Consider the following 13,921-nt stretch of genomic DNA (forward strand, 5'->3'; position numbering starts at 1 on the left):
TAAATGTCTAAAACAGAGACATTTTCACTTAATAGCTATTTCCAGATATATGTGAGAAGTAAAATACCACGTGAATGACATGAACAATTGGACGGCTGGTGAGACTGTTTACCAAAGTATAAAACAGTGGCAAAGGAGGGTTTGGAGGAAAGAGAATGATTTCAGACATGTGTAGTTTGAGATATCTACATTTCCAAGGTGGGGATGTTTATGTTCATACATGTATCTGTAGAGGTTTATATGTATATGGCAACAAACTCCCTAGGGAGTTACAAGGTGCGGGAAGGGAGGACTTCCACTTATTTTATATATTTCTGATTATTTGAATTTTTTCCCAACAAGTATATTTCACTTTTAAAGAAAAGACCTAATGCTTTGACATCAAAGAGACTTGGATTCAGTATAGGTGACCTATATAATGAGGGCCTGAACTAAAGCAGATATAATGGAAAATGGAGAGATGTAGAAACAAATTTAAGTGCTACTTTTATCAAAAGATGGTCTGTCAAGTAAAAGATTTCAAAGTAATATAATGAGCCTATTAGACAAAGCTTGTTTGTTCTGGACTTGATAGATTGAGCTGATGAAAATCACCTTTTGGAGGCAGTGCATCAAACCACATTCTAGTCACAGAATAAGAAGAGGGTTCCACAAGTTGTATTACCAATTATATTTAATTTTATTCCCATGATGAGCACCATCCAGAAAAACTCATTATTTATTCCCTATTTCAGTAAATTCTTTACTATAAATGGTGTTTGCTTTTAAGGGAAGATAACGTTCTCATTTTGGCTGTTTAGGGGGTATCTTACTGTTTAACACTTAAACCTAAAAGGCAAGAATCTCATATTTATTGATTTGGCTTTGGCTTATTATTGTATAAACCATTCAATAGCCAAAAATTTGACTTTAAACATCTACCATGTTTCCCCGAAAATAAGACCTAGCCGGACCATCAGCTCTTCATGTGTCATTTGGCGCAAAAATTAATATAAGACCCAGTCTTATGTAAGGCCCAGGTCTTATATTAATTTTTGCACCAAACGATGTATGAAGAGCTGATGGTCCAGCTAGGTCTTATTTTCAGGGAAACACGGTCAATATGCTCAAATATGTTTTCTCCATTAACACGGATGTTCAAAACAGTTGGTTTTTACAACTTTAAAGCTAATATAATTTAACAGATTACATATCAGAATTTTAAGGTTCAGTGTCAAACACTGCTAATTCATAGAAAGCAATAGCTTGTAATAGAGAATCATATAACTCTTCTATTCTGTGTTTTTCAGTAGATGCAAACATCTGTCTGTAGTGGACTATCTTATCTGATGGGAAGAATACCCGAGGCTCTTCCTTCAGCACAGACTCAGACAGGAACTGCTTCACTAGTTCTTTCCCACTAGTCCGGCTGTCCCCAACCATCAGTTCGAAGTGCTTGCCCACGGCATTTCGGTTCATGCTCAGCACCTGATGCTGGCCATCCTGGGCAAAAGTTTTATTTAACAAGGCATACAGCATGGCTTCCATGATATGCAGATGTAACAGGATAGGAAACAGAGATGAGTTCTGGATTGAAAGTCCTGTTTTTTCCAGAATATAGAAGTCGGCTTTAGGCATCTTTGAAATGACTGAAGAAATCTTTGAAAAAAAAGACAAAATAAGTGAGCAGAAGTTTTATTTATTAAATTTTATTGTTTGGGTCCCCTCTCTGTCCCACTTCTATTTTAAAAATATGATCATATAACTTACATTGCTATTGACAATGTTGAAGTAATTGAAAAAGGATTAAAATCAATCACCTCTGTAACTGACTGATCACATCAGATGACTGAACCAGTTTTCACAGGTATAATCAGGATGATAATTACTACGCATCTCAAAAGCTCTCAAAGACTCAAATGAGATAGTAAGTGATAGCATTTTTTTAAAAATAAGCTTTGTGAATATAGTGAAGTTCTATAATATTTAGAATAATAAACCTTTTTTTTTTCAGTATCTGCCTTTGATACATAGGCATTTCTTGAAATAAATGAAGAAAGATTCAATTTTTACAAAATCACTGGTGATGGAAAACATAATTGGAATGGGTGAGTAGTAAGTACCACAAGAAAATCCATCCTTAACTATTTTATTGCATTTCTATTAGGACTAGAAGATTTAACTATACAAGGATCTCTCACAGGTTGGAATGTGGAGGTATAAGTGCCTTACCTCTTCTAAATAGACAGATGATAGGTATGTTCCTTTCATCAACTGGCAACATTCATTTTGCTGCCAGTCCAGCACTGCCAATTTACGATCAAGGTGAGCCCAGGCAATCCTTCGAGTACCAAAAACAATGGATAGGATACTGTTAACTCCCTAAAACAAAAAAGCTGGTTTAATTACAAGTGTAAACATTTTTACAGATACAGAATTGAAGCTACAAACTCAGAAAGCCAAATTAATTTATGTAATAGGAATATACTTACAGTTTATGAACTGAGCATTGCTAAAGAAATACAGAAGTAATTATCAAAAGGTAACTAGTAGCAGTCAGTTTATAGACAAAGAACCTATAACAATTCTCAGCACCTAGCTCAAAGTAGGCATTCAAATAATCAAATGTTGCTGGGGGCTGCTAGATACTGGGAAACCAGGAACATAGCCATACGTTATAAGAAATGCCACCACACAATAGTTACACTGTAGAAAGGAGAAATGGTCAGCGAAGTCTTACTGAAGGACTAGGAGAATGAGTAAAATGGTAAACAGGAAGTTATTTCACCCAGATGTCTGCATTGATAGGCTGTCTGACACCTTACATTCAGCAGTGGAATAAAGAGTATAAGTGGGAAAAGGCCAGAGGGGTAGACAGATTTCTGCAAAAAGTAACTTGCGTTATCCTGAGAGCTACAGAGGGTCACCAGAGCATATAAACATTAAGGTGTCACATTAAGATTTACATTTCAGGAAGAGCATGGACAGCTGTGTAGAAGACGGACCAGAGGAGGCTAGACTAGGGGGAGGTATCTGTCATATGGGAAAGTATAAAGAATCAAAGACAGTGACAGTGAGAAGGACAAGAAACAGATCAGAGATAATGGGAGCAGAATTGACATATGGGATGATGGAGGAGCCTAGGAAAACTCCAGTTTATTTCAGTAACTATGGCATCATTAATCAAGATGATGATAGGCAGATCAACTGGGGAACGTTGGGGGAGACAAGTTGTTTTTTAATGTATTGCGTTCAGGTAGACTTCTAAGGGGAGATGCGTGATAGATAATTGGATATATGGATTTTTCTCTGTGCCAAATTGGGCTGGAGATATGTCTAGCACAATGGTATCACATCACTCCCACATGGCTCATTTAGTCATATGGACAAATAATATGCTCCATAAATACAGAGGCAGATAAGCAGGAACATTTCATATTTCTATACCCATGTCCCTTTCACTACTAAGGAATGGATAACTAACCATTAAAGGCAGAATAGTCGGGATGCCCAGACATTTACAAAATACAGGCCTTCTTTTGATTATTTTTTTTTTAGCTCAATGATTCTCAAGCTTTAGTGTATGTAAGAATTATTGAACCAGGCTGCCCATAGTACTTCGCAGGCAAAAGATTTTTTTCAAGGACTTGATTGCATGATTTTCTCCATACAAACTGATTTTAGAACCTAACCCTCTAAATAAGATGCAACTCTACTGTAATCAGTATACTCATAAATAGTAATTTTAGCCATAAATTTGAATGAAAATCCAAACCCTGAAAAATTTGGTTCAAATACGTTCTAGGTCAACTGCAGCAGGAGTTCTAGCAGGAGTCCATGGGTGGAATTAATGAAATCTCCAAGTCCTATGAAAGTTTCTGCATTATTCTGTATATGTGTCTGCCTATCTTTTTTTTTCCCTGAAAAAAGGGTCCATAGCTTTCATCAGATACTTTTCAAAAAATATCTGTATTCCCCCAAAACTGAGAACTCCGTAAAAAAATGTCCATACAAAATTATGCTTATTGTTATGGGATAAGAGACTATTTTATCAAGTAATGCAACACAGGATCTAAGTTTCTCAAAGGTTTAATGTGACAAGTAATTCTAATATTTACTTTTTAAGACAACACTGAAAAAACTGCTTTTCAAATATTTTTTAAAAGGGGAGAAGAGGGGCAGAAAGTAACTTTAAATCCTGATGAAAAAACAAGTATCATGGTCTAAAGTCACTCCTTGGCCGCAACCCATCTTTGCATCTTAATTTCTCATTACTCCCAACATAACCAGCAGACACAGCCAGGCATTTCAACATTCTTCTTAAACCTTGCAGGCCTACTTCTCTATATCACTGTTCTTTCTTTCAAGAATGCTCTCCTCTTTCAGCTAGCCTGATTCTCTCCAAGATCCAAGATCTCCAAGGTTGAGTTCTTTCAGTAAACTTCCCCCATAATCACAGCCCAGTTCTCTCTCCTCTAAACTGCCAACGTATCTGTATCATGTCATTCTTTGGTACTCATCACATATACTTTGTATAATAGGTTATCTATTAATACATGTATGTCTGGACCCACCAACCAAACTATAAGCTGCTTTAAGAACCCTGTCTTGGTGCCCAGAATAGTGCTTTGCAAAGTAAGTGCTCAAATATTTAGGCAGGATAACAGACATTAACAAAAGGGGTATATATACCTTCAGTCTCTCTCTTCTTATTTCTGGTTTGATGAGCTTCTTCAAGAGCCGGTTTTCCTGTGACTTTCTTTTTTTCCCTCCAGTCTCTGGACAAAGAATGGAGTTACAAACTTGAATGGTAGTTTTATATTGGAACAAGGGAACGTTCATTAAACTCTCCAAATTCTGAAATGGCCCAAACTTCTCTCGGTGCTCTACAATATTGATGGACTTTCTTCCACGAAGCAATTTGAAAGCTTCAAGTTCTTTATTAGATGCTGTATTCAACACATGCAAGATAGAAGCCTGCTGTTCTGAAGAGAAGAGCTTGTCAACTGCATTTCCAGACTCCTTTGTACTTTCATCACAAAAAGCAACACTGGGAAGAGTTTTCTTAGGTGTAGTGGATTTTTTCCGACAGCAGGAATTATGCAGGGCCTGGAACAAGAATGACCCTAGTGGAACTGGAAACCATTTCCACCTCCCTAAAAGAAAAAATTAGCAAAATGTCAGTTGGGATGTCCTACTTCCTTAGAGTTAGCTGGTGCTCGCCTAGAACCTTTGCAAAGTAAGATAGACTTTCCCATAATTTAAGAACTTGTGGTTCATATTAAGTTCTGGAGAATCATCATTAAAATAAGTTTAGTTTTAAAACCACATATATGTATAAACACATAATAGGGCTTTTGTTGGTTTTACTCACAAGAGACGTCTTCTGATTTTCGTGGATAAGTTCTAAGTTTTACTCCCTACAAATCTTATTTTATGCTCATCAAGAAGCATGGATTTGAAACGATTTCAACTGCTTAACGGTTTTGACATTTTTAACTTGAGAGAGATCTCTTTGTGAATAATATATCTCTTATTAGGAAAACTTATTTTCACTTCTCATCCGGTGGAACCAAATAAAATTGAGTTTTATACGTTTACAATACATGGTTTAGCTGAGGTAGCTTTGAGAATGACGTTTATTCTGCACATTCAAGATTTCTACCATGACTGTTTTTGGAAACACCAAATGTAAAACCAATGGAAAGTCACTGACATTGCAGCCAGGTAAGTAAGTGGCTGCTAGAATCAGAACCCTGAGCCATCCTCACAATCCAAGGAGCCGCTCAGGAAACCCTAGCCCAGGGAAGTACAATCACACGAGGCTGGGGGACCGGAACCGCTGGGACTCCAAACGGGAGGCCTGGACGTGGCACCTGAGGGAGAAAATACTCCAGTATCAGAGACTAGGGGCAGACGGGAAATTAACACAGCATTTCAAGCACCCTACCTCTCGCCGAGAGGACACTAAGGGCGTTCATCTTCCATGTCAAATTAGTACGTTCCCACAGTTCACGCTTCCTCCACTGACTTCCGGTTCCGGCGTGCTTCGCCCAAAAGTGCCCTGCCTTTTGGAGGAAAGACTCCCGCCGAAGCAGCGTTCCGGAGCCACGTCTGAAGTGCGTACCCCTAAGCAGTGGGCCCGGCGCGGCTGGGGTGAGTGCCTGGGGAGGCGTCAACAGAGGCTCGGTGCTGGGATCCTGAGTCCCTGGGGGGCCGGGGTGAGGGGTGGAGGGTCTGCAGGCTCGGGAAACGTTCTCTCCCCAACCGCCCCGGGCACCAGCTGATCCGAATCTCTGGGAAGAAAACAGCTAGACCAGTTTTAGCGTGTAGCTGGCAAGGTCCCTCTGATACAGGAGAGTTAGCATGTCCCTAGGTAGACAGGTAGGTCCCTGGTGGAATAACCAAAGACAGTCATATCCTAAAACTAAAGGTTTTGAAATCACTCCTTCGATCCAGGACATAATGTAACAAGGGGTCACGCGGGGTGGCATACGGGGTCTCTGCTCCCGCTCCCCACGTAAGAATGCAGGACATGGTGAGGCCAAAAAGGAACACCCACGGAGCCATAGATACGGGAGTCATACAACTATAGTCTCGCTGGCGGCTGGGTTGGAGACACAGGAGGCGGGAGCCACACGGTCCGCAACCCACCATCCACTTGTCTCTGCCAACCAACCTCACTTACTAGCTGCAATCCGCCTCTCTGCAATCCGTAATCCACACTCCACCACGCCGAGCCACTGCACCAGTACACCACCACACCTTGCTAGCTTAGCTATGGCAGTTGTATCAGTGACTAATGGCTAACCGGTAACAGCCTATGGCTAACTAGTCACAGCTGATGACCTGAGCACTGAGGCCAAGATCCTGGAAACTGCTTTCTGGGGCTCTGTTCCCACACAAGGCCTTGAAGTTAATCATAAAATTCATTTTGGCCAGACAAATGGAGCAGATCTGATAGATAAAGAGTGGGTTACTTTGCTAATTCCTTTAGGTTGGGCAAGCAGAACAAACCTGGTAGACGAATTTCATTAGAAGGCACCAATTCCCTTCTGCAAACAAGTTCCCTTCTCCAAACAGCTCCCCTTCCCCGAGCAGACAAGGGAAGGTATAAAAGTAAGAGCTTTTGCCTCAGTCATGGGCCTCTTCTCCTACTTCTAATAAACTGTCCTTTTTAAAAAACTTTTTGTCTCTCCCTGGTCTGTGTTTCCATTCTTCGGCTTCACAAGACATGATCCCGGCCCGCATTCAGAAACTGCTGGTAGATCCAACATCACCTACATCACCTCCTTCAGATTTATTCTAGATACATACTGAGGGTGCCACAAAAATGTACACATTTTAAGAGGTGTTATCTATGTGTTACTTTTCCAATTGAATTACGGTAGCAATGTGTAGTATGACGTTCGCTCAAAAGATGGCGTTAATCAAATGAATGCTAGCGTCATTCATTGTATTGCAATTTTAATACAGTTTTCTTCCTTAAAATGTGTTTACATTTTTTTTGACACCCTCTATAGATTGATGAGCTCTTGTTGGGGCCCTGCCTGGGTCGCAAAGAATGGAATTTGGTGGAGTAGCTTAGATATTTGCACAAAAAACCCTGATACCACGTAAAATTGAATAACTGGGAGAGATGCTAGGTCAGCAGAGAAACTGGTATGCAGGCCCAAGGTCAGAGAAGGGGAAGTAAGAGGAGGTGGCTTTGGCACTGAGCCGTGACAGAGCAGTATTCCATTTGGAAGGGAAGTGAGGCTGGCGCCAAATTTGTTTGGGCCTTGAATACAGGATGGAGCGCCACCAGGTAGCCGGAAGGTAGCCTCCACACTGAGGCTTTTGTGGAGTCAGATTGGAGGTGTGTTTCTAGAAAATTGGCCATATGTAATATAGAAGTGTGAGGCTGGATTGGAGGTGAAGAGCCTGGGAGCAAAGAGACGAGTTAGGAAGCTGGTGTATATTTCCAAGTGACAGGCAACTAACTATAAGGAAGTGAACTTGAGAGGTGTAAGGAGAGTGGAAAGAAAGGATTCTTTCTGGAAGATGGGGAGACTTTGGCTAGTTTTGTGAAAACAGGGGAGTCAGGAGGAAGGTAGCTTTTGGAGAAGGTGGTGGGTTTGTGTTTTTATGAGGCAGCAATGTCTGTGTACATACTGTCCAGGAGGCAGTTGAGATGTGGGGAATTGTAAGTATTCATAAGAATTACTCATGGGAATTCTAGAAATCCAGCCAATTTCTGGGGAACTTAGGAATCTCACAAAAAATAAAATCAACTTTTTGTGCAAAACCCTCCAAGTCTATAGGAAATAATTTCCTCTTAACTCCAGGGCTTATTCCACTTAATGGGTTGAATTGTACCCCTCAAGAAAGATATGATGAAGTCCTAGCCCTGAGTACCTCAGAATGTGCCCTTATTTGGAAATAGGATCATTGCAGACATAATTAGTTAAAATTAAAAATGACGTCACACTGGAGTGTGTGTGTGGAGATGGCTAATCCAAAACGACTGATGTCCTTACAAGAAGATGACGATAGGACTGCCATGTGAAGATGGAGCCGGAGCTTGAAGTGACGCACCCACAAGCCAAAGAAGGCCAAGAATGGCCAGGGGGTCATCACAAGCTAGGAGAGGCATGGAACGGACTCACTCAGAAGGAACCAACCCTGCCAACAACTTGATTTCAGGCTTCCGGGCTCCAGAACGATGAGAGAAGACACTTCTGTTGTTTTAAGCTACCCCGTTTGTGGTAAATCGTTATAGCAGCCCTAGAACACAAATACATGAAGCCATTAGGAGCCCTGCTGTTTGATGCTTTCAGAGATGATATGATTCACTGGCAAGAGGCAACAAGTCACTTGCCACATGCACAACTGTAGACAGTTTTTCATCCTCTCTGAGCTTCAGATTCCTCGTTTGTGAAGTGGAGATGATGGTACCTGCCTCACAGTCTGTTAAGAGGAGTTCTTGTTAGAAACGATGCAGAGAACTGACAGAATAAGGGTTCAATACATGTTAGTTCCCCATTAAAGCATTACCTCTTCTTTGGAGTTAATGATTAATGAGCTTGAGGGGAAACTCCCTCATTCCTTAGAGCATTCATTCAGAATTACTTTGACGGAGGCTGGACGTGGTAGGGAAAGAAGATGATTTACGGTAAACCAGGTCAGTGCATTCAAAATGAAAGTTGTCATCTTCCCCAGAAACCAGCTCCTCACTTCCGTTTTTGTTGCCCAGATGCAGTTGTCCCAGGCTCCTCCCACTCCTTCCATCATTATGACTAGCATGTTATCCAGTTTCTGTTTTTAAAACTTTTTTGTCTGGATGGTGAACACATAATGGGATTTATAGATGATGTAATACAAAATTGTACACCTGAAATCTATGTAATTTTACTAACAATTGTCACCCCAATAAATGAAAAACAAAACAAAACAAAAAAATACTTTTTTGACCATGACCCAGGACACATAGATGTATGTGTGAAACAAATGCTTCGTTAAAAAATACTTGTTTTGGGGGTGGCCGGTTAGTTCAGTTGGTTAGAGTATGGATCTAATAACTCATATAGGCCAGTGTGAGCTGCGCCCTCCTTAAAAAAAAAAAAATTGTTTTTACCTCTTATGCACCTTGATATTTTCTATTTTATTTTTTAAAAACACAGATCTGTTTTTAAACCTACAAGACATCAGGTGGAAATGTCTAGTAGATAGAGATGTAAGTCTGAAGCTAAGGGAAAAGATTGTGCTGGGGTATAAACTTGGAAGCTATCAGCGTATAGAGACAGCACTTTATCCTGTGACAATGTTTGGGACGAGCCGGGAGAGGGGTAGTGTGAGAAAAGCACAGTGAGTGAAGGAGAGAACTCTGGGAGCAGCAATATTGGGGGTGAGTAGAGGATTCGATTCCCCACTGTCTCATCTCTACAGCTTTGCTCCTGCTCCTCTGCTTTCCCTTGGATGCTCTCTCCCCAATGTGGTCTGAATTCTTCTCACTTTTTAAGGGCCAACAAAGGTACCCCTTGCCCTGAGAGGCCTGCTGGTCTCCAGAGCCGGAAGCATCCTCTGCCTTCTCACACTACATACTGTCCTGAAGTACAGAGTTTTTTTCGTTTTGTTTTTGACTACATGTCTTTGTCCCCTTATTCGACACTCTACATTTTCCCAAGGTGACCTGGAAGCTACCAAGTAGAATGTACCAAAAATCCATTCCTGGTGTCTCAACATCCCTCCTGGAGACAGAGGAGTTCAGTGATTGTCCTCAAACTCTGGAATCAATCCACTCTGTGTTGTAACCCTGTGTTCCAATCTCAGCAGACTAACAGTGTGAACTGGGGCAAGTGATGTCAGCTCGCTGAGCCTCTCCAGATCCCTGTAGAATGCATAAGCGCATGAGGGATACAGGCCATAATTATATCCCCTGTAACACCCAGCACATTGCTTGGCACATATGGGGATTCGTTAAGTGTTTGTTGAAAAAAGTAAATTAATGGTCACATATATAACATCCAAAAGGTTAGTTTTGTTTGGGAAAAACATTAAAAATCAGTGTCCCATAACTTCATGACCTTGACATAGGCAAACATTTCTAAAACATGACATAAAGAGCATTAATTATAAAGGAAAATAATAGATAAACTGGACCTCATTAACGTTAAGAACATCGGTTCATTATGTAAAATAATAATGTAAATGGAGCCGGAGCTGCCATCCCGGAGGAACTGCCTTGTATGTCTTGCTCCTCAAACCTCTGGAATATTAAGACAAGGCAAAATAACCTTTGGACTGGGCTTCAAGCAACAGTGTCCCAAAGAACTGTTTGCAAAGATAACAAGAAAACAGACATGACAACCAGACTGACAATTACTGGACTGAAAATTAGAAACGTTTAGAATTAGCATCACTATGTTAGCTTATCTTCACCTACAGAAATGCCTTCCTTCTATTGGTGTAATTTTCCCCTTCCCTTTCTCCTAAATACCCCTTGGTTTTTCTTCTCATCAGAACACTATTTAGATTTCTGCCTGAATCAGTGTTTCCTGAGTAGCTGTTCTTTTTGGATCTCAAATAAATGCTCGTTGCCCCTCATTTTGACCTTTTATTTTCAGGTTAACAATTAAAAGACACCAATGAAAAGGCAGGCTACAGAATGAAAGAAGATATTTGCAACACATAACTACAAAGAACTTGTATCCAGAATATATAAAAAAATTCCTACAAGTTAATAAGAAAAGGGCAGACAAACCAACTGAAAAAATAATGGGCAGAAGATTTGAACAGGTACTGCACCTACAGAGGATATTCAGATGATCGATTTGCAGATGAAAAAGTGTTCCCGTGTATTAATCATCAGGGAAATGTAAATCAAAACCCATTCTGTGATACCACTGCACACCCATGAGAATAGCTAAAGTGAAACATATTATACTGACAGACCAATAGGTCCAGGGTTGGCAAGGTTGTGGAACTCGCATACATGCAGATGGAAGTGTGGATTGGTAGAATCACTTTGGAAGTATCTACTGACGCTGAACATATGTGTAGCTGAACATATGTGTAGCTGAGAACCCAGAAATCCCACCCCTGGGTATATGTTCAAAGAATGGAAACATATGTGCACTGAAATACATGTAATGGGTTGAACTGTATGTATTAAATTGCCAATATTTGACAGTTACTGATTTGCAAAAATTGCAATTTCACATAGTTAAACCTGACACTAGAATGTTCATAGTAGCACTATTTGAATTAGCTGAAATCTGGACTATCTCAAATGTCAAAAGATTATGCAATACATTGAATAAACTTCAGCTACACCCAGCAACATGGGTAGCCTCACACACACATAATGTTGAGGGAAAGAAGCCAGATACTTGTATAAAGTACAAAAACAGACAAAATAAGTTATGGTGCTAAAAATCAGGTTAGCTTTGGGGACGAGTGATCGAAGGGCATGCTGGTTTATGCTCTTGGAGCTCGAGCTACTTGAACATGTGTGTGCACTTTGTAAAAATTCATCAAACTGTGCGCTTATTATCTGTACTTTTCTGTATGTTTGTTATATTTCAATAAAAGTTTGCTTAAAAGTTTAATTCTCCAAGTCACTCAAATTAGATATATATCATATAAGGTTTGAATGTTTATTTAGCGATATAATCTACTTTATTTAGTCCTCAAAGTCATTCTCCTCAAAAGTAGCCAAGGCTCCCATGAAAGAGCTGCCAATTCTTGGCTGGAGCACTCAGGGCAGGGAGCACATAATTCTTTGATTCCTCCCCATGATCAGGGTATTTTGTGGAGGAAAGATAATTGGTCCTATTAATCTTAGTCTGGGAGAAGTTGGGGATTTTTTTTTCTGCTTTTATGTTACATTTTATTATTTTTTTTAGTATTGCACATAATTAAAATTATTAGGCATATGATCAAAATTAAAAACACCATTCACAATTTGAGACCCAGAATCAGAATACTTGGGGTCATGCTCCAACACGACTACATATCATATATGTGTATCACAGCTTATTTCTCTAAGAATAATCTTCTCTTTTGCAAAATAAAGCTCAAAGTATCACTCTTTGTGAAAATGAAATTGTATAAATCATAGGTAGAATAAAAAATGTTACACAGTGAGAGATTAATTGGACAATTGATTAGGTACATTGAGATGAGGTGTGATTATCTAAGAAACAACTTCAAGAGGAAAATACCTAGATGCTTAATAAAATAATCCTTTATGTGATTTAGGTATATGTAAAGGAAATAGAAGTTCTAGATTTTTTTTTAAAGATTTTATTGGGGAAGGGGAACAGGACTTTATTGGGGAACAGTGTGTACTTTCAGAACTTTTTTCCAAGTCAAGTTGTTGTCCTTTCAATCTTAGTTTGGAGGGTGCCGTTCAGCTTCGAGTTGTGGAGGGCGCAGCTCAGCTCCAGGTCCAGTTGCCGTTGCTAGTTGCAGGGGGCGCTGCCCACCATCCCTTCCCAGAGTTTAGGAGTTGAACTGGCGACCTTGTGACTGAGAGCCCACTGGCCCATGTGGGAATAGAACCGGCAGCCTTCGGAGTCAGGAGCACGAAGCTCCAACCGCCTGAGCCACCGGGCCGGCCCAGAAGTTCTAGATTTTTGAACCCAATTTTGAAACTCTAGTTCAGTAGGGTAGCACCCAGTGTTCAAAATCAAATTTCCAACAGATGTCACTTAATCCCTTCAGTTGTAGTCGTGACTAAACCTCCAGGACTAACTTCTCACTCAGTGCTCCAGGTAATGATAGAAAATGTAAACACTCAGTTTTCTTGTGTTTTTTCAGGACTTATTTTTATGGTTCTCCAGAGACTACAACTAGACTTTTCAACTACCTAGATCTCTATTGGGTTGTTGCATTTTATTCAGAATACTAACTCCCGTAGCCGGATTGCCTGTTTTAAGAGGCTCTCAACTCCACTCAATTCAACCAACATTTTTTTTTTTATTGTGGCAAAATTCACATAACATAAAAGTCAACATTTTAGCCATTTTAAAGTGTCCAATTCAGTGGCATTTGGTACCCTCCCTCCCCCCGCCCCTGGCAGTCACTAATCTGCTTCCTGTCTCTATGGATGCTCCTATCCTGGACATGTCACATCAATGGATCAACCAACAGTTTTCAGGCCCAGCACCTGCTAGGCGCCAACGGTACAAAGATGAATGACAGTCTGCTCTTAACGAGATCACTGCCAACTGGAACGAAACAGATGAAGAACAATCATAGCACGATGTTAATGATGATTGTAATAGAAATGCGAATCAAAATTCAGAACTGGTTTTGGTGGACTGGTGGGAAGAGTCTGGAAGATAGGTCATTGGTCAAGAAAAATCCCAGATACTTTAACACCTCATGAGTATATTTGAAAGATAATAATTTTGCACTAATAAAAACCTTAATGCTGTTTTTTTACAAGTCAAAAAAA

General features: G+C 40.1%; 1 protein-coding gene and 1 long non-coding RNA gene across 2 annotated transcripts; one reads left to right on the forward strand and one right to left on the reverse strand.

Moving 5' to 3' along the window:
- Positions 1 to 655: 655 nt before the first annotated feature.
- Positions 656 to 6,181, reverse strand: TEFM (transcription elongation factor, mitochondrial). The gene is made up of 4 exons (XM_019750678.2): positions 5,930 to 6,181; positions 4,672 to 5,135; positions 2,212 to 2,361; positions 656 to 1,638 (listed from the first exon to the last, which is right to left on the reverse strand). The coding sequence occupies exons 1-4, from the start codon at positions 5,958 to 5,960 to the stop codon at positions 1,201 to 1,203; spliced, it is 1,083 nt and encodes a 360-aa protein (XP_019606237.2). The 5' UTR covers positions 5,961 to 6,181; the 3' UTR covers positions 656 to 1,200.
- On the forward strand, positions 6,049 to 12,086 carry LOC141568916 (uncharacterized). The gene is made up of 2 exons (XR_012492222.1): positions 6,049 to 6,135; positions 11,085 to 12,086. It is a non-coding gene; the product is annotated as an uncharacterized LOC141568916 (long non-coding RNA).
- Positions 12,087 to 13,921: the final 1,835 nt, after the last annotated feature.

This window comes from Rhinolophus sinicus, linkage group LG15 (assembly GCF_036562045.2).
Source record: "Rhinolophus sinicus isolate RSC01 linkage group LG15, ASM3656204v1, whole genome shotgun sequence".
NCBI lineage: Eukaryota > Metazoa > Chordata > Mammalia > Chiroptera > Rhinolophidae > Rhinolophus > Rhinolophus sinicus.

Coding starts and splice junctions, on each gene's coding strand:
- TEFM (XM_019750678.2), bottom strand. CDS start 5,960: ATGAACGCCCTTAGTGTCCTCTCGGCGAGAG. Junction 2,362..4,671: donor TAAGAAGAGAGAGACTGAAG/GTATATATACCC, acceptor TTTTTGTTTTAG/GGAGTTAACAGTATCCTATC. Junction 1,639..2,211: donor CATCTGTCTATTTAGAAGAG/GTAAGGCACTTA, acceptor TTTTTTTCAAAG/ATTTCTTCAGTCATTTCAAA.